The sequence below is a fragment of the Eurosta solidaginis genome, chromosome 1 (genome assembly GCF_040869045.1).
Source record: "Eurosta solidaginis isolate ZX-2024a chromosome 1, ASM4086904v1, whole genome shotgun sequence".
In the NCBI taxonomy this organism is placed as follows: Eukaryota; Metazoa; Arthropoda; class Insecta; order Diptera; family Tephritidae; genus Eurosta; species Eurosta solidaginis.
In genome coordinates, this window is record NC_090319.1 from 164219621 (window position 1) to 164245416 (window position 25796).

At 41.7% G+C, this 25796-nt stretch overlaps 1 protein-coding gene across 1 annotated transcript in view; it reads left to right on the forward strand.

Moving 5' to 3' along the window:
- Positions 1-23957, forward strand: part of LOC137239429 (proton-associated sugar transporter A-like) — a 672302-nt gene extending 648345 nt beyond the window's left edge. Inside the window, exon 3 of the mRNA XM_067764733.1 lies at positions 23839-23957. Within this exon, the coding sequence (XP_067620834.1) occupies positions 23839-23924 (86 nt within the window). The 3' untranslated portion in view covers positions 23925-23957. The remainder of the gene's footprint in view (positions 1-23838) is intronic.
- The last annotated feature ends 1839 nt before the right edge of the window (positions 23958-25796 follow it).

Here is a 25796-nt window from a genome sequence, read left to right on the forward strand (position 1 = left end):
ACATACAAATAAAGTTCCTAGTCAAAATATGAAGATGATATTTTCGCCATCATCCCAAGAAAAGAACAAGTACAATATTAGATGTTTTAAATAAATATCATAATCGACTTAAGTTTACGATAGAAAAAGGAGAAAACAACAACATCCCCTTTCTAGACACATGTATACACAGGCTCAATAACAAACTAATATTGGATTGGTACTCGAAACCAACCTCTTCTGGGCGCCTCATACACTTTATATCCTCACAGCCTTTCAAATACAAAATAAATACGACAAAAAAAAAACAAAATATTATCTATCGGCCATCAAAGTTTTCATGACGCAAATATTAGGAAAATTAAATTGACGCTTAAAAAGAATAATTATTCGGACCATATCATATCAAATTTAATAAATCAGAAACAAATGGAAATAGAAAAAATAATACAAAAAACACAGACTTCAGATATAAATAACCAGACAAAGCGATACTTCAGTGTCACTTACATTCCTAGGCTCACAGAAAATTTCACACATGACTTGACAAAAACATCAAACACGAACACTACACTCGCATACAGGTCAAACTGGATTTTGGCAACGTGCTTTACAAAAACAAAAACACCCATAGATCTCCAACAATGTAGCAATGTAGTTTAAGAAATTCAATGTAAAGGGAATGAAGAAGATAGCTGCAATAAGGTCTACATTGGCCCACAAAGCGGTCCCTCGGCACGCGGGTAGCTGAGCACGAAGCAGATATACGTAAACAAAAACAAAGCAAAGCTTTGGTACAGCATGCAGTAGAAAATAAAGACACAGCTGATTTTGAAAACATAAAAATAATAGACACAGAAAGGAGAGAAAAAGCGCGTTACTCCCTAGAAAGCCTAAGAATTTTGCAAAAAAGAGGAAACACAATAAACAAAAAAGAAGATACAGACAATATCGCGTATCTATTATGTTTGTAATTTAGTTTTTAGTATGACAAGTTTACCGTATGTAGGTGGCATGGATTCTTTCTACCTATTAACTTTCCACAATTTTTTTAATATTCAAATGTTTTAGTGAAAATTGTGTTTTTCGTTAATTTTCCATCATTGTAAGTAAGAAAATTTTTGTGCAATCAATATTTATTTACAATATTTTAAATCTATATATATCTGATTGTGTTCTTTGTTGTTTTTTTTGTTTTAATAAAAAAATACAGTGTCACGCTCCTGAAGATGCCAAGGAAATTTGGCGAAACGTCGAGCTGAAAGGTAGAATAATCTTTGTTTTTATTTGCACCCAACAAAATAGATCTGCGTAGCTTAAAATATATATAAATATTATTCAAACAGACCGGAAGAAAATTATATATATTATTCACGGAAAGCCTGCCGGTAAAAAAAATTCTGTATTACATCATAATTTACAACAACAATAAAGAACAACATAGCCGAAGCATGAAGAACTACTACAACCTCATGAAATATAAATATGGTGAATATAAATGTATGAATCTTAAGCATTTTAGTAAACAGAAAATTAAACTTTCGAAACAAACAGAAACTCTTAAATTTTTGTAAGAATGCAAAAAGTACGCGCTTATTACTAAACATCTATCCAACACATTAAAAAGTACAATAATCGACACAACGGCAGGTAAAATAACACAAAAAATAGAAAAAACCAAAAACAATTTCTTCTTAAAAATACTTAACATTGAGATAACACAAGCAAATATGAACATAAAAACCACCAAAGTTACAATATACCACACTCAACAACAAATATGTAAAGCTCTTAGTCAAGCAAAACTGTCTCAGCAAATAGATAGGAGAACAGAAAGCAGCGACACTATTCTCTAAGATTAACCAACTTAAGCACGAGCTAATACGAAAACTGGGAATCAACATTAACAGGGAATGGTTTGTCAACACTGCAAATATAGATTTAACCGAAGATGTGAAGTGGTTGTTGTTTTTAGGCAAACAATTTACAGTCCTTACAACAAACAATAATTTCTCTTCTATACACAAAATAGCAGAAATGGAACAAGTGTTTGAAACATTAGAAACTGAGAATGAAAAAGAAATAGCAAGAAACAAATTGTGCAGCAAAATTCTTCAAATTAGGCGCAACATTAAACATAATTCCGTAGAGAAATTTGTACTAGAGACTTACAAAAAAACCAAAGCTTTTCGAAAACTTCACAAAGATGACATAAGCGTAGCAGACGCGGAGAAGGGGAACAAAACAGTCGTTCTATATAAAGCGGACTACAACACGAAAATTGAAAAACTACTAGGAGACAAGAATACCTATAAAGCGATACGAGTTGACCCAGCAGCTGCACTTCAAAGGAAAAACAACAATGTAATACTCGAACTATTCAAAGGAAAGCACATTAGCCTAAAAGATAAACAACAATTAACTAGCACAGCAGCTACAGCACCTCGTTTATATGGACTGCCAAAATCCATAAGCCAGACTGTCTCTTACGTCCGATTGTCTCGTCTATCAATGTTCCATGTTATCACTTGTCCAAAAACATAGGAAAAATTCTTAATTCGTTGATTTCCACTGAATATGATATCAAAAACTCGTTTGAGTTAAGAGAAAGACTGCACAATTTAACTATAGGTGGTGATGAATTGTTAGTGTCGTTTGATATCGTCTCGTTATTCACTAATATACCAACAAATATAGCCTCCAAAATAATAATGCAAAAATGGGATGAAATAAATGATAATACGAATATACCTAAGAGCAAATTTCACAATATTTTAGAGTTCTGCTTAAAAGAAAACAATTACTTCGTGCACAAAAACAACATATATACACAAACATATGGAATGCCTATGGGCAACCCCCTTTCCCCAACCATTGCCGATATAATAATGGATGACGCGCTTTCACACACTTTTATTGAAATTATTCAATATTCAGATACAAATAACCAGATAAAGTGATACTTCAGGGCCTAGGAATGTAGGCTCACAGAAAATTTCACACATGACTTGACAAACACATCAAACACGAACACTACACTAGCATACAGGTCAAACTGCACCTTGGCAACGTGCTTTACCAAAACAAAAAAACCCATAGATCTCCAACAACGTAGCAATTTAGTATACGAAATTCAATGTAAAGGGAATGAAGAAGATAGCTGCAATAAGGTCTACATTGGGACCACAAAGCGGGCTCTCGGCACGCGGGTAGCTGAGCACGAAGCAGATATACCTAAACAAAAACAAAGCACAGCTTTGGCACAGCATGCAATAAAAAATAAACACACATCTGATTTTGAAAACATAAAAATAATAGACACCGAGAGGATAGAAAAAGCGCGTTACACCCAAGAAAGCCTAAGAATTTTGCAGAAAAGAGGAAACACAATAAACAAAAAAGAAGGTATATACAATATCGCCGCCGCGTACCTATTATGTTTGTAATTTAGTTTTTAGTATGACAAGTTTAGGTTGTATCGATTTTTTCTACCTTATTAACTTTCCACAATTTTTTTAATATTCAAATGTTTTTAAATGTTTTAGTGGAAATTGTGTTTTTCGTTAATTTTCCATCATTGTAGGTAAGAAAATTTTTGTGCAATCAATATTTATATGCAGTATTTTAAATTTTTAAATCTATATGTATCTGATTGTGTCCTGAAGATGCCAAGGAAATTTGGCGAAACGTTGAGCTGGAAGTGGAATAATCTTTGTTTTTATTTGCACCCAACACAATACATCTGTGTAGTTTAAAATACACATAAATATTATTCAAACAGATGGGAAGAAAATTATATAAATGCAGTTTGGTTTCTGGGTTTGGTGTCAATGTTACATTCTGTAACTAACCACATAAAATTCTTATTATTTTTTTAAAACACCTCCTAAAATAGAGGGTCGATAATTTGCATATCACACGGGGTTCAATAAAACGGCTTCGTGTAGATTATGCTATCAATACCACGCAGTCACATCTTGCGTTATGTTTAGAAATTTATCGGTATCAGACCGAATCAAGGTTATGTTAGGTTGGACTGGCAGGTCCATGAGGAGCTCACATAGACTGAATAAGTCCGTGGTGTTACCAAAAGTTTATTTTAACGACCAAACTGAAAAAACCCTATCAAAAACCATTAGCTATGTTATAAAATAACTCCGTCCTCTTGGCAAATACTAGAAGCTTCCTAGGATTTAAGCCACTTGCTGCTTCTAGATCTGACAGCTGTATCACTTCTAATAGCTGGAGTCTGGAAAGCGTAGGGCAAGAGCACAGATCGTGCTCGATCATTTCCTTCTCCAGCCCGCACTTCCTACATATGCTATCAGTGACCAAGCCTAATTTAAAGGCATGTGACCCCAGAAGGCAGTGTCCAGTCAGAATACCCGTCATGAGGCTACAGTCCTCTCTTTCTAATGATAGAAGCAACTTTTTTAGCTAAGGTTGTAAGACCTGCACATTATCTTCGACACTTTACAGCCCCGCGCTTGAACCCATGCCTTTCCCGCTTGGTCTATCATTTGCACCTCTCACCTTCGCTTAATCTCGCCCAGTCTAATTGGGACGTCTACGGAGAAAGCTTCAAGGGATGCGCCCTTTTTAGCTAGTTCATCCGCTTTTTCATTCCCATATATTCCCATATGCCCTGGGACCCAATATAGATGTATGCGTCTCCCTGTCCCGATTCTCTTCAGAGACTGCTTACACTCTAACACGCATTTAGATGCTGTGCTATGCGAGATTATTGCCTTAATTTCTGCTTGACTGTCAATATAAAAGTTAACACGGTTGCAGCTTAAGCTATTCTCTTCCAGGGTTTCTACTGCTTTGGTTACGGCTAATATTTCCGCTTGGAAAACGCTACAGTAATCCGGCAGCCTGTAGGATCTGCTTAATTCCGGATCAGCGCAGTATACCGCAGACCCTACTCCTTCCACTATTTTGGAACCATCGGTGTACACATGTATCGCCTCGTCCGCCATTTGCGCACCCTTGCGCCAACCGTCCACCTCTATTGTGGCCTTAAGATCGCCCTCGAAGCGCAGATAGGGAATCAGGTAGTCTGTTCGTCGTGTGATTTATGACGCTATACTACTATGGCCGTATGGTCGGCGCTCAAGCTGCCCCGAGGCACCGAGCCTGATTGAAGTTGTTAACGCAATGTTCTTTGCTTCGAGGTGTACAGGTGGAATGTGCAGAATGCAAACAGTGCAGATGTCGAGGTTGTTTTCAGGGCTCCCGTAATGCTAAGCACTGATAGTCTGCATACCCCCTCTAATTTTTTGAGGTAGGTTTCTTTTTGTGTGGCTTTCCACCAAACAAGTACTCCATAGTATAGGATGGGCTTACAATCGCTGTAAAAACGCAATGAGAAAGAGAGGGCGATAAGCCCCACGTACACCCCAGCATTCTGTTACATGCATAAAGTACCGATGAAGCCTTCTTCACCCTCTCCTCCACGTCGAGCTTTCATGACAGCTTACTGTATAGGATGATTCCAAATACTTTGTGCAAGGTTTCTCCTGTAGGGTAACCCCTCCTGACTTAGGCCTAATCCAATTTGGGACCTTGTAACTCTTTGTAAACAAGACCATATCCGTCTTATCCGCGTTGACTTTCAACCCGACATTTTATGCCCAGGTATGAATATCCCGAAGCGCCCGATCCATCAAGCAGCTAATCGTTGGAAGGCACTTTCCACTTATGACAATCGCAACGTCATCCGCGTAAGCCGTAAGTTTTACGTCCCTCATCAAATTGCCTGAGCAGTTGGTTGATGACCAGCGTCCACAGCAGAGGTGATAGCACCCCTCCCTGCGCCGTTCCCCTCTCAACTGATTTCGTGGCCTCATACAATCCCCATTGTGATGCAATCTTCCTGCAATTTAACATGCAGCCGATCCATCTGGTTAAGGCTGGATGTAATTTAATGTAATTAAGACAATCCATAATCGCCCATTTAGAGATGTTATTGAAAGCCCCGGAAATGTCTAGGAAGACTCATAGAGCATATTCCTTATATTACAGGGCTTTCTCTACGCATATTACCACCCTATGCATTGCGGTGTTTACCGACTTGCCTTTGGTGTACGCATATTGTGTTATGGAGAGCAGCTTTTTATCCACGTTGGACTTTATGTACGTATCTATCAGCCTCTCAAAGGTTTTGAGCAGAAATGATGTTAAGCTAATGGGTCTATAATCGTTGGCGTACACGTGACCGATCTTTCCCGCCTTTGGTAGGAAAGTTAAACGAGCAGTTCTCCAAGAGTGCGGTATATGATTCAGTCTTATGCACCCATTGAATATTATTTTAAGCCATTTCGCGACCGCCCTACTTGAAACTTGTAGCATGGCTGGGAATATACCATCTGGGCCCAGCGATTTAAACTTAGAAAACGTCTTCACTGCCCACTCGATCTTGGTATCGGTCACCAAGCCTGGCACTACCCGCTCCGTGATAGAAGTATGAGTGCTCTCTGCTGGCTCTTCTAAACCATCTTCCGATGGGAAATGTGTATCGAGAAGCACCCGAAGGGATTCCTCACTATTACGTGACTATTCTCCGTTCTCTTTCTTTATTAGTCCCTGGACTATATTTCCCTTTGCTAGGACTTTTCTCAACCGTGCTGTTTCGCTGGAGCACTCTATGTCCATACAGAACATTTTCCATTAGATAATCTTCGCCCTGGAAATTTCACACTTCTAGATCCTCAGTAGATCCCTGTACTCGTCCCGACATTAAACATTTATTTTACCTGTCTTCTTAGAAAACTCAGCTCATTGCTCCACCATGGCGGCTTTGCTTTTCCTCTGAATTTTCATATAGGGCAAGCTTTGTTATGCGCAGTCATAAGCGTCCTAGTTAGAAATTCGTTAGACTCCTCCAGTTCGTCCACATTGGCAGCCTCATTGGGTTGTCCCAGTTTCATTTCTACATATCCATAACATTGCTGAATGTTGGACCAATGTATGTAGGGACATTTCCCCTGTTGGCTATCTGCAAATTGGTTTGCAGGATGTAACAAAATAGAAATTCGCCTCTCTCGTTCGTATCTGCTCCTCCGAACGCATGGTGGTGCGCATTTGCAACCGCGCCTATGATCAACCACCCTTTGCGCCCTTCGTCCCGTACTAGCCTCTTGCACTCCATCGGTGGAACCTCCGCAGCATGGGCCATGTAACAGGATGCCAGGGTAAGTACCTGCTTATTCCTTTGCTCAACGGCCACCACTTCGAGGTCCTCATTAGTGTAATTAGGCAGCATATATGAATGCAGCTGTTTCCTTACCATTACTACAACTCGCACCCGTCCTTCTGCTTGCGCATAGTAAACGCCAAATCAGCGCGCGCTAAGTCCAGACACCTTTCCTCCCGATGAGAGCCACGGCTCCTGAATCAGCGCCACGTCAAAGGAACCCTCCTCAAGGGTTATGAAGAGATCTCTCTCGACGCCACTTTACTATGTTTGAGGTTGATCTGTAGGACTCGCAGCACCACTGGGCTGTTTGTCCTCCTCCAGCACCTTCGTCGTGACGTCGTCGTCCTCGCCTTGCCCTTTTGGTTTAGGGTGTTCGAAACCCCCTTCAGCCTCTTGTAACTGTTGTGCCGTGTGTTCCTCTGTGCGACTCATAGCACCATCTGGCTGTTGGTGCTCTTCTAACACCTTCATGGTGACGTCGGCTACCTACACCTGTCTTTTTTCTCTTAGGCTTTTGATGTCCTTTTCGACTTCGCCCACTTCGCATATAAATTTTGCCTGTACCAAAGGACATTTTTCCAAGCCGCGTGTACAATATATCCTCCGCCTGCTTATTGATTTGGAAGATGTAGAACTGACCTTCCTCCGTAGGCCGAGATAGAGTAAGTACCTTCTAATCCTGTGTCGGTATGTTCGGATTCTGATTCTGCAGAAGTCGCAGTGTATCCTTCGACTTCATCACGCATGGTATCCATACCTTAGCTTTTGGTACCGTGGGGATTTGCGCTTTTTCCACCACCTCAAACCGAGCGTTCGTGCCTTGCCTTTGGAGGTTTGGAACCACCTCCTACAGCCACCGCAAGCACGCAATGTTGTCGCACGCTATCATCTTCACAGCATTATACCACAACCCCCCCCCCCCCCCCCCGCTATTGGGGTCCATCTGTCTTAGAGCTTTTGGCCTACTTGTCTTGTCTATGCGACTGCCCTACCTCGGGGCTCTGGTTACTGGGTCCTTTCTGCCTCTTGAAAGCAGGCTTGTCGCCTTTCGCCGAACGTTGCCTCTTCATTTTGCCATTCGACGCTTCTTCCTCCTCGTACCGTTTGCAGAACCAAGGATTTCTAGCAGCAAACCTTTTGAACGGCCTTCGACCTATTTCTACCGCCTCACGGGCCCAAGCGCTCGATCTACAATTCTGGTGGGTCGACCACTGCTCCAAGGCGTTGGACAATTCTTAGTGCTGCACGGTACTGCGAGAGAGCTCTTTTACTTCCTCTGCTCCGTTCCCTTCTCCACTCTTTTACTCCGTTTTCATTTGTGTGCTTTTCCAACACGGATTTCATTAAATCAGCACTACTCTCGCTCCCCGAGTCCGACGCATCGCTTAGTGCGTATTCGTCGTCCTTGGCTTGCGACACAGTCCTCCTCTTATCAGCTTCCTTATTACAATTGTGTAATGAGTCGTTCATCTTCGACGTACGACCACCTGCTCGACAAGGCGGGCTCAGCGGTCCAGTATTATATACGGGGAAAGAACCGTCTGCCACAGCAGCGCCCCTTACTGTGGTAAGGCCATCAATACTTCCCCAGGTGGCCGGTATCGGGAAGGCTCCGTTCGAATACAGCCGAATTTATCCCTTGGCTGCCAATCGCCCAATAGGCACGGTCCGCATAACACCCTGGATTAAGGGGTTGGCAGTTCTTGGTCACCGACATCCCCCCGCCCTCCTATGAGGCGAAACGGCGTAGATGCCAGTCCTAAACAGCCCCGCCTTTTATTCGGGCGCTATGGAGATCGGCTAAGCCCTCACACCGCCGACCAGGTGCCTACCCTAGTGAGGGCAGACCGAATCAAATTTGTGAGAGAAAATAGTTACAGCGAAAACTGTTTATCAACGTCACACCCCAAGAACGAATGTAAAAGTAGTTTCTCGTACGTATATTGCCATAAGCTTCATCATTCTCTACTGCATTTGCAGCCCAAACCCCAACAATCACAACCACGAGCGACGACGACGAGCGACCCTCAACATCGAAAGCCGCTGCAAGAGCCACCTCCTCCCAACCATCTCAGGACAAAAACCCGGTTTCTACACTGTTTTCGAGTAATCATGGAACAACCCTTCTACCAACAGCAGTAGTATCAGTATACTTTGCTGGCGAAATTCATAAAATTCGTGCCCTAATATACCAAGGTTCACAAAAAACTTTTGTATCATCCCGTATACAAAAGATTCTTGGTCTACCCACAAAAGAGTCTAACCACCAGATATCTGGAATGGGTGGAGCGGTTGTGAAAAATGCCAGGAAAAGTCTGTCAGATAACATTCTGTTCAGCAGACTTGACCCAAATGATAGACGCACAAGCAATAATTTTGCCGAAACTAACTAATTTCTTGCCCACAGTCAGAGTTTCAAGCATCGATCTCGAAGAACTGTCCCGAATACCGTTAGCCGATTCACAGTACTCGGCACCATCGAAAATCGATGTGGTAATCGGCAGCGATATCACCCCGCAAATCCTCACCGAAGAACTCCTACATAATGTGAGTGGAACATTACTTGCCCAAAACACAATATTCGGATGGATATTAAGCGGGCCTTTAGATGAAAAGGTATCAACCTTCAGGACTCATGTCACGGAATGCACTGGTGACCCCATCAATCAACTTTAGACACAGGAAGAAGTTCGCCAAACCTAACAATGATCTGCAGATGATGAACACTGCGAAGCACTGTACCGGAAAACCACAGTTCGCGAATAGGATGGACGCTACCGAGTGTAACTGCCATTTAAATCGGAATTTCCAGCCAATCTACCACTCGGTTATTCACGCACCCGCAGAAAAACAACAGTATATCAGCATCGAACGCAATAAAACCCGAATTAAGAGACAAATATTTTGAGGTCCGTAATGAATATTTAACCATAGATCACATGGAACCCGCCTCCCAACAAGAGATAATTAGAGATAGTAAATATTTCTTATTTTATCTACCCCATCATGCTGCCGACACAAAAGTGCGAGTCGTCTTCAACGCATCAGAAATGTCCCATTCTGGCAACTCATTGAACGACGTCCTCCATACAGGCCCCATACAACAAAATGATTCAATGATCGTGATACTTAAATGGCGACTTTATAAGTCTGTTTTTAACGGCGATATGGAGAAAATGTATCGCCAAGTACTCATCCATGAAGAAGATAAAGATTTTCATCGAATTGGTTTTCGAAAACACTCAACCCTTGTTATGGTCCACTTGGGAGAGTCACCCTTGGAACGCACCAGTTGACTAGGGATAGGAAAAAGATAGGATTCACCCTCACTTATGTCTGCCTGGGGTGCTCAAAACAAAATTTTGTTAGTTTCGTGCGAGTGGCATTGCCAAACTTCCCATGACATTGACGAATTTTCAATAACACCTGGCACAATGATGTAGGTAGCCTATTTCATCAGCTGATTTTATTCGTTTCATTGTACTGGAGTAGAAATTGTCAAAAGGAGATGGCAAACGCAAAATGCATCCGATGCATAGGCAATTATGAACTGCGGTGGTGGTAAAGTTTTACCTAATTTAGCGCACAAAATTCCCACAGAACACAAAACCGCAAAGTTTTACGCTTTCTCTACGTTCCATTCACCTAACCTCAACACAAAGGGTTGACAGCCGGAACCCGACATGCATAATGCTGTAGGGATGAGTCAACCATAACAACGAACCAATCGATGATCGCAGCCACAGTTAGATAACTGCGTTCTTCCATCGCTGAATGGAAGAGGAAAAAAAAAATTTTTGCGAGAAGACGACGACTTGCGCGGCCATTTTTGCTGGGGGCAGGAAAAAAAGGAAAAAATAGGAACGAGGGTGCGTGTGCGACAAAGTTGGTGTAAAAAAAATTAAATGTGGAGCCTGTGTGCTGTTGAAAAAATTAAAGTTTAATCGCTCTAGTGAAATATTGCCTTCTGTATTGAACTAAATGTATTGAATACGAACAGTGTGAAACCTTAAAGATGTGCTGCGGCCCAAATAATTGATTCTATCTCAAATCCATACGTGATCGACGTGCATGGTTTGGAATGATCAATACTTTATAGAAAAATAAAAAAAGATATTGAACTGGATTTTCAGAAATAAACAAATTGCTTTGTGAAGTTAAAGTCTCAAGGAAAGCCTGGTAACAAAAATTGGGTGCCGCAGAAACATGAAAAGGACGGAAGAAAAAAATAAATCAGCTTAGAACTTGTGCTCGCGAAGATTAGCTGAGGCAACGACGGACATACACTCCAACGTGTTTATAATTAATTTTCGTTTAAAGTAAAATTCCACTTGTGCGCAATTAGAAAATCAAGTGTGTACTACTTCGGCTGGGCGTTGCCTCGCTGATTACGCTCGCCTCATTGGAGAAAATCACCTTCCGTTTACAAAGAAAAAAAAAAAACCCGAAAATTCTGTACCTGGTGGTTGTGGTGTTTTCAGTGGTCAATTACACGAGGAAGACGTACCCCTTGTTATAGTGAATTACAAAGGAAAAAGAGTGGAACAGATTAATATGAGTTAATGTATGCATAAGGCTTACGAAATTAATGTAAAATTTATGCAAAATTTGATAGGGTACATACAAATTTTGTGAGGGTGACCACGGCCACCCATTCGATTCGATTTTGTTTAACATGCTGCACGAAGGCATTGGTTTCTCGCGCTGATAGCGATTGTGAACGGGGTAACGACGGCACGTTTTGAAAATTAAAATAGCAGTTTATTTCATTGTATGACGCCCGTAGGGCATAGTCATGTATTGAGTGAATATTACTCAGTTGTGCATGTAAGTTTAATTTGGGATTCAGTGCGCGGCCGCTGGGGAGAATATCAACGCCACGCGCCACCACCACGAATAGCGCCAACACCGCGCGCTACCACCATTAACGCGCGCACCCACCAACGACAGCGCTCCCCAACCAAGCGCGCAACCACCACCAATAGCGCCAACACCGCGCGCTACCACCATTAATCGCGCGCAACCACCAACGACAGCGCTACCCAACCAAACGCGCAACCACCAACAATAGCGCTAACACCGCGCGCTACCACCATTAATCGCGCGCAACCACCAACGACAGCGCTCCCCAACCAAACGCAACCACCACCAATAGCGCCAACCAAGCGCGCGACATCCACCAGGCGTACCACCATCACCAGCTTAGGTAACGACAGCCAGCAGGGCCGCCGCTTATAGGCCTGCTGCAACACCAACTTTAGTAACAACAACCAGCAGGGCCCCCGCATATAGGACTGTTGCAACATCAACTTTGGCAGCAACAACCAGCAGGGCCGTCGAATATAGGCCTGCTGCGACACCACCAGCTTTAGTAACAACAGCAACCAGCAGGGCCGCCGAATATAGGCCTGCTGCGACGAACCCAGCGTGACACCTAGACCAGCAACTAAACCTGGTGAGTTCGTTCCGTAATAGGGAAACCAATTTTTTTTCTCATATTTAATTTAGCAAACCATTGTTGGGTTTTGAAACAATACTACATATAGATAATCTACATAGATGTAGGTATTTACTATAAACCTCATTTAAGTCTTTTTACAAAAATTTTAGTCTTTACTTGCGACATATGTACATCTATATTAGGGCGTGTACGTTTCCTACACATTTAAGAGTATACATAGATGTAGATATTTAATATAAACCTCATTTAAGTCTTTTTACAAAATTTTAGTCTTTACTTGCGACATATGTACATCTATGTTAGGGCGTGTACGTTTGCTACACATTTAAAAGTATACATAGATGTAGATATTTAATATAAACCACATTTAAGTCTTTTTGCCAAAATTTTAGTCTTTACTTGCGACAGACGTACATCTATGTAAGGGCGTGTACGTTTGCTACATATTTAAAAGTATACATAGTTGTAGGAATACGTACGAACCATAGAAAGAATTACAGTAGATTGTATGAACTCCATTTTGATCTTTTGCATAAAATTCATTCTGTACTTGTTTCATATGTAAGTCTATGTACGGGCGTATACGTTTAAATATATTTAGAGGTAGGGACATACCTTTGAAAGGTGTGAACTATGGTGGTGACGATTAATAAGTATTGAATTTTGCACTATCTGTTCAAGATTAATCAATCAATCAGATCAATTTTAAAAATTCAAATTATTAAATTTAAGATTCCAAAACGAATTTAATCACTTGATTGGATATACAAATTGAAAGACAAACTATAAGCAAAGAAACTCCATTGTACACATATAAAACCTTCCAATTCCTTTTTGTAAATCTTCACCAGTAATTTGTTTAAATTTTAACAATTAAGACCATCCAAAAACAAGTAAGGAAGGCTAAGTTCGGGTGTAACCGAACATTACATACTCAGTTGAGAGGTATGGAGACAAAATAAGGGAAAACCACCATGTAGGAAAATGAACCTAGGGTAACCCTGGAATGTGATTGTATGACATGTGTATCAAATGGAAGGTATTAAAGAGTATTTTGCAAGGGAGTGGGCCATAGTTCTATAGGTGGACGCCTTTTCGAGATATCCCCATAAAGGTGGACCAGGGGTGACTCTAGAATTTGTTTGTACGATATGGGTATCAAATGAAAGGTGTTAATGAGTATTTTAAAAAGGCGTCGGTCTTAGTTCTAAAGGTGGACGCCTTTTCGAGATATCGCGATAAAGGTGAACCAGGGGTGACTGTAGAATTTGTTTGTACGATATGGGTATCAAATGAAAGGTGTTAATGAGTATTTTAAAAGGGGTGGGCCTTAGTTCTATGGGTGGACGCCTTTTCGAGATATCGCCATAAAGGTGGACCAGGGGTAACTCTAGAATTTGATTGTACGATATGGGTATCAAATAGAAGGTGTTAATGAGTATTTTAAAAGGGGTGGGCCTTAGTTCTATGGGTGGACGCCTTTTCGAGATATCACGATAAAGGTGTACCAGGGGTGACTGTAGAATTTGTTTGTACGATATGGGTATCAAATGAAAGGTGTTAATGAGTTTTTTAAAATGGAGTGGGCCTTAGTTCTATAGGTGGACGCCTTTTCGAGATATCGCCATAAAGGTGGACCAGTGGTGACTGTAGAATTTGATTGTACAATATGGGTATCAAATGAAAGGTGTTAATGAGTATTTTAAAAGGGAGTGGGCTTTAGTTCTATAGGTGGACGCCTTTTCGGGATATCGTTATAAAGGTGGACCAGGTTTGACTCTAGAATGCGTTTGTACAATATGGGTATCAAATGAAAGGTGTTAATGAGTATTTTAAAAGGGGTGGGCCTTAGTTCTATAGTAGGACGCCTTTTCGAGATATCTCCATAAAGGTGTACCAGGAATGACCCTAGAATTTGATTGTGCGATATGGGTATCAAATGAAAGGTGTTAATGAGTTTTTTAAAAGGGCGTGGGCCTTAGTTCTAAAGGTGGCCGCCTTTTCGAGATATCGCGATAAAGGTGCGCCAGAGGTGACTCTAGAATGCGTTTGTACAATATGGGTATCAAATGAAAGGTGCTAATGAGTATTTGTAAAGGGTGTGGGCCTTAGTTCTATAAGTGGACGCCTTTTCGAGATATCGCCATAAAGGTGGACCAGTGGTGACTGTAGAATTTGATTGTACGATATGGGTATCAAATGAAAGATGCTAATGAGTATTTTAAAAGGGAGTGGGTATTAGTGCTATAGGTGGACGTCTTTTCGGGATATCGTTATAAAGGTGGACCAGGTTTGACTCTAGAATGCGTTTGTACAATATGGGTATCAATTGAAAGGTGTTAATGAGTATTTTAAAAGGGCTTGGGCCTTAGTTCTATAGTAGGACGCCTTTTCGAGATATCGCCATAAAGGTGGACCAGGAATGACCCTAGAATTTGTTTGTGCGATATGGGAATCAAATGAAAAGTGGTAATGAGTTTTTTAAAAGGGCATGGGCCTTAGTTCTAAAGGTGGACGCCTTTTCGAGATATCGCGATAAAGGTGGACCAGGGGTGACTGTAGAATTTGTTTGTACGATATGGGTATGAAATGAAAGGTGTTAATGAGTTTTTTAAAAGGGAGTGGGCCTTAGTTCTATAGGTGGACACCTTTTCAAGATATCGCCATAAAGGTGGACCAGTGGTGACTGTAGAATTTGATTGTACGATATGGGTATCAAATGAAAGGTGTTAATGAGTGTTTTAAAAGGGAGTGGGCTTTAGTTCTATAGGTGGACGCCTTTTCGAGATATCGCCATAAATGTGGACCAGTGGTGACTGTAGAATTTGATTGTACGATATGGGTATCAAATGAAAGATGTTAATGAGTATTTTAAAAGGGAGTGGATCTTAGTGCTATAGGTGGACGCCTTTTCGGGATATCGTTATAAAGGTGGACCAGGTTTGACTCTAGAATGGGTTTGTACAATATGGGTATCAATTGAAAGGTGTTAATGAGTATTTTAAAAGGGCTTGGGCCTTAGTTCTATAGTAGGACGCCTTTTCGAGATATCGCCATAAAGGTGGACCAGGAATAACCCTAGAATTTGTTTGTGCGATATGGGAATCAAATGAAAGGTGTTAATGAGTTTTTTAAAAGGGCATGGGCCTTAGTTCTAAAGGTGGACGCCTTTTCGAGATATCGCGATAAAGGTGGACCAGGAATAACCCTAGAATTTGGTTGTACGATATGGGTATCCAATGAAAGGTGTTAATGAGTTTTTTAAAATGGAGTGGGCCTTATTTCTATAGGTGGACGCCTTTTCGAGATATCGCCATAAAGGTGGACCAGGAATAACCCTAGAATTTGTTTGTGCGATATGGGAATCAAATGAAAGGTGTTAATGAGTTTTTTAAAAGGGCATGGGCCTTAGTTCTAAAGGTGGACGCCTTTTCGAGATATCGCCATAAAGGTGGACCAGGAATAACCCTAGAATTTGGTTGTACGATATGGGTATCAAATGAAAGGTGTTAATGAGTTTTTTAAAAGTGAGTGGGCCTTATTTGTATAGGTGGACGCCTTTTCGAGATATCGCCAAAAAGTGGACCAGGAGTGACTCTAGAATTTGTTTGTACGATATGGGTATCAAATGAAAGGTGTTAATGAGTATTTTAAAAGGGAGTGGGCTTTAGTTCTATAGGTGGACGCCTTTTCGAGATATCGCCATAAAGGTGGACCAGGGGTGACTCTAGAATGCGTTTGTACAATATGGGTATCTAACGAAAGGTGTTAATGAGTATTTTAAAAGGAGGAGGGCCTTAGTTCTATGGGTGGTCGCCTTTTCGAGATATCGCCATAAGGGTGGACCAGGGGTGACTCTAGAATTTGTTTGTACGATATGGGTATCAAATGAAAGGTGTTACTGAATATTTTAAAAAAGAGTGGGCCTTAGTTCTATGGGTGGACGCCTTTTCGAGATATCGCCATAAAGGTGGACCAGGGGTGACTCTAGAATTTGTTTGTACGATATGGGTATCAAATGAAAGGTGTTAATGAGTATTTTAAAAAGGCGTCGGTCTTAGTTCTAAAGGTGGACGCCTTTTCGAGATATCGCGATAAAGGTGAACCAGGGGTGACTGTAGAATTTGTTTGTACGATATGGGTATCAAATGAAAGGTGTTAATGAGTATTTTAAAAGGGGTGGGCTTTAGTTCTATAGGTGGACGCCTTTTCGAGATATCGCCATAAAGGTGGACCAGGGGTGACTCTAGAATGCGTTTGTACAATATGGGTATCTAACGAAAGGTGTTAATGAGTATTTTAAAAGGAGGAGGGCCTTAGTTCTATGGGTGGTCGCCTTTTCGAGATATCGCCATAAGGGTGGACCAGGGGTGACTGTAGAATTTGTTTGTACGATATGGGTATCAAATGAAAGGTGTTAATGAGTATTTTAAAAGGGGTGGGCCTTAGTTCTATGGGTGGACGCCTTTTCGAGATATCACGATAAAGGTGGACCAGGGGTGACTGTAGAATTTGTTTGTACGATATGGGTATCAAATGAAAGGTGTTAATGAGTTTTTTAAAATGGAGTGAGCCTTAGTTCTATAGGTGGACGCCTTTTCGAGATATCGCCATAAAGGTGGACCAGTGGTGACTGTAGAATTTGATTGTACAATATGGGTATCAAATGAAAGGTGTTAATGAGTATTTTAAAAGGGAGTGGGCTTTAGTTCTATAGGTGGACGCCTTTTCGGATATCGTTATAAAGGTGGACCAGGTTTGACTCTAGAATGCGTTTGTACAATATGGGTATCAAATGAAAGGTATTAATGAGTATTTTAAAAGGGCGTGGGCCTTAGTTCTATAGTAGGATGCCTTTTCGAGATATCGCCATAAAGGTGGACCAGTGGTGACTGTAGAATTTGATTGTACGATATGGGTATCAAATGAAAGATGTTAATGAGTATTTTAAAAGGGAGTGGGTCTTAGTGCTATAGGTGGACGCCTTTTCGGGATATCGTTATAAAGGTGGACCAGGTTTGACTCTAGAATGCGTTTGTACAATATGGGTATCAATTGAAAGGTGTTAATGAGTATTTTAAAAGGGCTTGGGCCTTAGTTCTATAGTAGGACGCCTTTTCGAGATACCGCCATAAAGGTGGACCAGGAATGACCCTAGAATTTGTTTGTGCGATATGGGAATCAAATGAAAGGTGGTAATGAGTTTTTTAAAAGGGCATGGGCCTTAGTTCTAAAGGTGGACGCCTTTTCGAGATATCGCGATAAAGGTGGACCAGGGGTGACTGTAGAATTTGTTTGTACGATATGGGTATGAAACGAAAGGTGTTAATGAGTTTTTTAAAAGGGAGTGGGCCTTAGTTCTATAGGTGGACGCCTTTTCAAGATATCGCCATAAAGGTGGACCAGTGGTGACTGTAGAATTTGATTGTACGATATGGGTATCAAATGAAAGGTGTTAATGAGTGTTTTAAAAGGGAGTGGGCTTTAGTTCTATAGGTGGACGCCTTTTCGAGATATCGCCATAAAGGTGGACCAGTGGTGACTGTAGAATTTGATTGTACGATATGGGTATCAAATGAAAGATGTTAATGAGTATTTTAAAAGGGAGTGGATCTTAGTGCTGTAGCTGGACGCCTTTTAGGGATATCGTTATAAAGGTGGACCAGGTTTGACTCTAGAATGCGTTTGTACAATATGGGTATCAATTGAAAGGTGTTAATGAGTATTTTAAAAGGGCTTGGGCCTTAGTTCTATAGTAGGACGCCTTTTCGAGATATCGCGATAAAGGTGAACCAGGAATAACCCTAGAATTTGTTTGTGCGATATGGGAATCAAATGAAAGGTGTTAATGAGTTTTTTAAAAGGGCATGGGCCTTAGTTCTAAAGGTGGACGCCTTTTCGAGATATCGCGATAAAGGTGGACCAGGAATAACCCTAGAATTTGGTTGTACGATATGGGTATCAAATGAAAGGTGTTAATGAGTTTTTTAAAAGGGAGTGGGCCTTATTTCTATAGGTGGACGCCTTTTCGAGATATCGCCATAAAGGTGGACCAGGAATAACCCTAGAATTTGTTTGTGCGATATGGGAATCAATTGAAAGGTGTTAATGAGTTTTTTAAAAGGGCATGGGCCTTAGTTCTAAAGGTGGACGCCTTTTCGAGATATCGCCATAAAGGTGGACCAGGAATAACCCTAGAATTTGGTTGTACGATATGGGTATCAAATGAAAGGTGTTAATGAGTTTTTTAAAAGTGAGTGGGCCTTATTTCTATAGGTGGACGTCTTTTCGAGATATCGCCATAAAGGTGGACCAGGAGTGACTCTAGAATTTGTTTGTACGATATGGGTATCAAATGAAAGGTGTTAATGAGTATTTTAAAAGGGAGTGGGCTTTAGTTCTATAGGTGGACGCCTTTTCGAGATATCGCCATAAAGGTGGACCAGGGGTGACTCTAGAATGCGTTTGTACAATATTTGTATCGAACGAAAGGTGTTAATGAGTATTTTAAAAGGAGGAGGGCCTTAGTTCTATGGGTGGTCGCCTTTTCGAGATATCGCCATAAGGGTGGACCAGGGGTGACTATAGAATTTGTTTGTACGATATGGGTATCAAATGAAAGGTGTTACTGAATATTTTAAAAAAGAGTGGGCCTTAGTTCTATGGGTGGACGCCTTTTCGAGATATCGCCATAAAGGTGGACCAGGGGTGACTCTAGAATTTGTTTGTACGATATGGGTATCAAATGAAAGTTGTTACTGAATATTTTAAAAGAGAGTGGGCCTTAGTTCTATGGGTGGACGCCTTTTCAAATGAAAGGTATTAATGAGGGTTTTAAAAGGGAGTCGTGGTAGTTGTGTATGTAAAGATGGTTTCGAGATATCGACCAAAATGTTGAACAGGGTGACCCAGACTATCATCATTCCAAGGGCTTTTGATTTCGCCCTGCAGAACTTTTTCATTTTCTTCTACTTAATATGGTGGGTGTCACAGCCATTTTACAAAGTTTTTTTCTAAAATTATATTTTGCGTCAATAAGCCAATCCAATTTACATGTTTCATCCCTTTTTTCGTATTTGGTATAGAATTATGGTCTTTTTTTAATTTTTCGTAATTTTCGATATCGAAAAAGTGGGCGTGGTCATAGTCGGATTTCGGCGTTTTTTTATTCCAATACAAAGTGAGTTCAGATAATTACGTGAACTGAGTTTAGTCAAGATATATCGATTTTTGCTCAAGTTATCGTGTTAACGGCCGAGCGGAAGGACAGACGGTCGACTGTGTATAAAAACTGGGCGTGGCTTCAACTGGTTTCGCCCTTTTAACAGAAAACAGTTATCGTCCTAGGATCTAAGCCCCTACCAAATTTCACAAGGATTGGTAAATGTTTGTTCGACTTAGCATTAAAAGTATCCTAGACAATTTGAATGAAAAAGGGCGGAGCCACGCACATTTTGAAAATTTCTTTTATTTTTGTATTTGTTGCACCATATCATTACTGGAGTTGAATGTTGACATAATATACTTATATACTGTAAAGATATTAAATTTTTTTTTTAAATTTGACTTAAATAATTTAAATAGAATTCGTATTCTAGCCGCATAAAGCGATGTAAGATTTCAAAATAAAATTACCTACCATGGAATAAATTGAAATAAAATAAAATTACACTGAAATAAATAAATCCAACTAAAAGAAAAAGCAGGCAATAAAATAAAATAAAACCAAAAATAAGATAAACGATAATGAAATAAAATTTGATTTTTTATGAATGGTAACCGGTCATTGCCGGTTCGGTAACATTTTTTTTCTGCTTTAGATTTTTTTTTGAATTTCCTTTTTGAATTTTAAATTTTGAATGTTTAACGGTCTGTCCGTGGCATCCGGTTCGATCGGATGTAGTTTTATTTTGAATTTCAAGCGTTTTGAGTCGTCTTTGCGTTTTTTGTCAGTTTGTTTTAAAGGCATGATAGGAAATTTTTCCTGTTATGGCGCAGGACAGCAAGGTTGGCAAAAACCCAACCCAGCCGACATGAATAGCCACAGTGCAACCCCAGATCATGCCGACTGCCTTCCTTGCTGTTCCCATAGAAAATGCGTAAACCATAACACCCTGCCGATAGAAGATTTTCGACTAAAAACAGTTACCTTTGGTGTAAATTGCCCACCATATTTGGTAATTCGAACCCTACAACAACGACTGTCAAGACGAATATCTGCTCGCTAAAAACATTTTATTGAATGAAACTTATGTTGTCGATATTTTGTCAGGCGGTCATAATATACAGTCCACTTTGAACTCCATGACTCAAGTTATCGAAGCCTTAAAATCGGCAGGGTTCCCTTTGAGAAAGATGTCGGCAAATCACCCTGAAATTTTAAAACCCGTTCCCGACCCTGATTTGCTAGACGCCGATTTCCTTAAATTCCACGATTCGAGTTCCACAAAAACCCTTGGCATTCAGTGTAACGCGCTAACCGACACCTTCACCTTAACGTATGATCTACCATCAGCAGAAAACACGACTACAAAAAGGCAAATTTTATCAGCAGTGGCGAAGCTGTTTGACCCCGTAGGATGGCTATCGCCAATAATGATTATTGCGAAAATGTTGCTGCAACAACTCTGGATGGAAGGAATGGATTGGGACGAAGACGTGAAGTTCGGGGCTCTCCAAAAATGGACCTCAATTTATGGATGGAAATTTACCCCACATCAGAGAAATTAAAATCCCTAGGTGGATACAGTATTCCACCGATAAACTCATCCAGCTTCATGGATTTTCAGATGCTTCGGAAAAACCATTTTGTGCCTGTGTATATTTACGGGTACAAACCCATGAAAATAGTTTTTCATCCCATTTGCTAGCTGCTAAAAGCAAAGTAGCATCCCTTCAAACCGTGAGTCTCCCACGGTTGGAACTATGTGGAGCAGTCTTACTCTCCAAATTAGTGAAACAGCTACGAAGTGAGCTGAATATACTCCAACACGAACTCGTTCTCTTGTACGATTCTGCCATCGTACTGGTATGGTTAGAAAAACCACCCCATACCTGGAAAACGTACCTCGCCAACAGGACATCAGAAATTCTTAAAAACGTTTACAACGCCAGTTGGAGACACGATTCCAGCAAGGATAACCCAGCGGATTTGGGCACTCGAAGCTGCAAGCCTCAGGACTTAGTCGAATGTCTATTATGATGGGAAGGACCTAATTGGCTTATAAATCCATCAACTTCATGGCCAAAGGATATATCTCACCACCCAACTCCCCCCGAACAACGACATGTGGAGGTATTCCACACCCTGCAGGAAGAATATAGAGATATACTCAACCGTTTTTCTTCGTTTTCTCCAGCACTACGAGTCGTGGCCTATATGTTGCGACTTATCCAGAAAGCAAGGAAACTGAAAGATCCAGCCACGCCCAACTTCGCCCACGACGAAGAATGATGCCTGAACAAATGCGTGGTGGCAACGGCGCGCACCCACGTATTTGTTAAAGATTAGTTAAGGCGAAAAAAGGGGAAGAAAATAAAAGCACCAAAAAGGTTTCGTATTAATAAAAAAAAGTGTTTTTTTGTTCCATGTGTATAAATACAACAAGTGTTAAGGAAGATGTTAACAAATGTTGTGAAAGTTTAAAATATTAAATATATTTTAGGAAATTATAACTTACGTGAACGGGCGATTGCGTGTACCTTTGCTGGCTGCTGGATTTAAAAAAGGACGAGACTCTTTGCTACATGAGCCGATGAACCCACGATACAGCTCCTTCGTTGGGTTTCCCGGCAACAAAGTTGCCGTACCGCGGGCTCACAGCGGTAAAAATCTAAGATACATACGTGCTATCACTCACACATGCCTGTGTGTATAATGATCACAAGAATATGTGGGTGGTAGTAACGAAAGGAAATAACCAAAGAAAGTTATGTTACGGAGGGGGGGGGGGGGGGGGGGAAGATATATTTAGGCCTGTGGCCTAAACAATGCCAAAAATTGCCAAAATCAAAATCATCATTCAAACTCAACGGAATTATTACGGAGATGCGATAGAGCTGCTTCAAACGGCAGGACCCTTACTCAAAAAGAACACCCTTCTGACATTAAACCCTATGTTAGATGACCCAGGAATCACGCGAGTTTCTGGAAGATTGGCCTATGCCACATGTAGCTTTAATGAGCGGCACCCAATTACCATACCCGAAAACTCTCGATTTTGTTCCCTTCTTTTGGACTTCCTCCATTCGAACCTGCTGCACGCCGAAAAACAGCTTATGATCCGAATGGTACAGCAATAGTACTACATTCCACGTTTGAAGGTCAAAAAGCGCATCTTCCACTGCAAAGCCTGCACCTTCTACAAATAGCAGATGAAGACGTAAATAATGGCAGCCCGCCACCAGAGAGGTTAGCATATTCCCTACCCTTCCATACAGCAGGAGTCGACTTTCCTGAACCATTTTTGGTAAAAACTTCTCCCCTCTACCGAGCTTCGTATGTGAAAGCTTGCGTTTGTGTGCTCGTCTGTTTTTCCACAAAGGCTGTTCATGTAGAAGTGTGCTCTGATCTCACCATGAACGCCTTCAACGCAGCCTTTGCCCGATTCACTGGCCGTGGCCTACCCCATCAGATATTTTCTCATTCCTCAAGGAAGTCGCTACATACGTCGCAGAAGTATGCAACTCACGCATTCTCATGGAAATTCATCCCACCATACGCTCCACACATGAGTGGTCTACGGGAAGCGGCCGTGAAAAGTATCAAGATACATTTTACGAAAGTAGCAGGGAACCAGAAGTTCTTTTTCGAAGAGCTCACTATCCTCTTAGTACTCATAGAGGCGGTCCTCAACTCCCGACCGCCCTCCCCACATCCGAAGATCCAATGTATCCCCTATTCCTAACCTTATGGCATTTCCTACGTGGCGCGCCACTCTTATCATTGCTGGAGCCAACTGCAGAGCATCTCACCTTGGTCAATAAATGGCAGAAACTAAAAGTGTATCACCACCAGTTCAGCACACGATGGAGGAACGAGTACCTCAAGGAGCTGCACAAGCGGTACTGCCTAGCAGTGCTAACCCTACCTCTGGTACCCTCTGCTTTCATGCCCCCTAGCAATCTCAAAATATATATAAGCTACCATCACCCATACCTGAAAATTACGAATTTTTTTCTTTTCTTGTCTTTTCAGGACACGCAGATCTACGGAGATGCAGAAACGCCGTCTATGTGGGCAGCGACACGTGCGAAGGTAGTGCTGGGCGTTCTTCGCGATGAAGCCTGAGGAGCGATACGAGTGCGCAAAGAACAACCGGCACTGCATAAAGTGTCTGGAAGTGTAGCACAGCACCGGTGCATGTGACTCAAAATCTAGCTGCCGAAAATGCTCCCTCGGACACCACACGCTCTTACACAGTGTTCGACGTCAGAGCAACAACACGGTACGACATAACGGCAACCCTCGCCGCCAAGACAGGGCGAACTCCCGAGCGCAAAACCGCCAGAGAGCAGCACAAAACCGATCGGCTCGTCAAAAGGAGGAGAAGCTAAGGCAATTAATAGCCTTGACAGGGTTGACGCCGCCCTTAACTCATCAACGCGTCGGGCGGAGCATGTTGAAGACATGATTCAATTTTCGAACTAAGTCCGTCCCCCTCGGTCTGGTAACACCGACGCAAGCGCAAGTGCAGCTCAGCTGTGCTTGCTGATTACCACCGCGCACAATCAAATTAGTTTCAATTAAACTGCCCGCCTTTAAGCATCGCCCGAAACGCAATCGTTGGTTTTTTTTAACGCCCGCCCGCCGTCGCGCAACTATGATTTATTTCTCTCTTTTTAATGAAATTTTTTTATAGTTGGATTAACTAAGTGAAATAAATGAAATCTTTTATTATATATAATTAAACATTCGTGCCCTCTTTTTATAAACACTGTGCTGTGCTAGTTAAAATTTTATAAAAACACTTTTCCTCTAAAGCGTCTAAAATCAGACGAATTTTTGCAATGAAGACGAACCAACTGCACCACAAAATAATAATAGGGGCAGGACCCCATAATCCTATTACTAATAATAATAATCCTACTTCAACTGTTAGTTTGTGGAAGAGGATGTGGTAAAACCGCACTTATTCTACTCGGTATTTTTAGATGTGGCAGCACAGGTTTGTAATGTCATCTATCTATTGTAACGAAGCTCTTTCCTGCCCCGGTGCTTCTTCAATAAGTGCTTGGGGTATACTCGCCGTGTCCAATGTTCACTTACAATAAATTTGTAATTCGGGACACCTTGCAAATCGTTTTCACATAAAATTCACTTTATTCATTTAACTCTATATATTTTATAACTATAATGAAAATAATGTAATAAAAGAAAGATGTATTTGTATTCTTCACTTCGCTTTGTGCTTGCTCTATGGTTAGTGGTGCGATAACGGTCCTCGTGTTCCGTTAGGATCGGACGCCTTGCTGGTCGTTGCCTGGGTGTGTGTAAATATATTTCTGTGACGCCCTGCGTCGGCGTGTCTCTCGTACGGCTAGCGACTGCGCTGTCTCTGCTGCGGCTTATGTCGGTGCGTCTGTGTGCGTGTGTGTAACTCTAGTATGGTTGACGTCGTGTATTTGCGTAACTCTGCTGCGGTCATCGTAGTTTGCCTGCGTAGAGCTGTTGCGGCCAGCGTCGTAGGTTAGCGTGACTCTGCTGTGGCCCACGCGTATGTTTGCGTAGTGCCGTGGCAGCCAGCGTAGTGTGTTTGCGTAGCGTTGTTGCGGCCAGCGTCGTATGTTAGCGTAGTGCGGTTGACTCTGCTGTGTCCAACGTAGTACGTTCGCATAGTGCTGTTGTGGCACGCGTCGTATGTTGGCGTAGTGCTGGGGCCAACGTAGTGTGTTCGCTATTGCGACCAGCAAAGGCGGGCGGGCGTCGCTTGTTCGCGCGTGCGCGTTACTGCGGTAGGGCCGTTGCTTACGAAGTCTCAAGCGGTGTTTGGTGGTATAACCGAGACATTCACCACTTGAGGCCACGACTCACTCCTATGAAACGACCTCTCCTGGTGGTATAACCGACACATTCGAGGCACGCTCCACTGGTAGCTCCGGTCACGACCACAGCTCCGTGCTAACTAACTGCTGTACTGTGTCGCTCCTTTTATA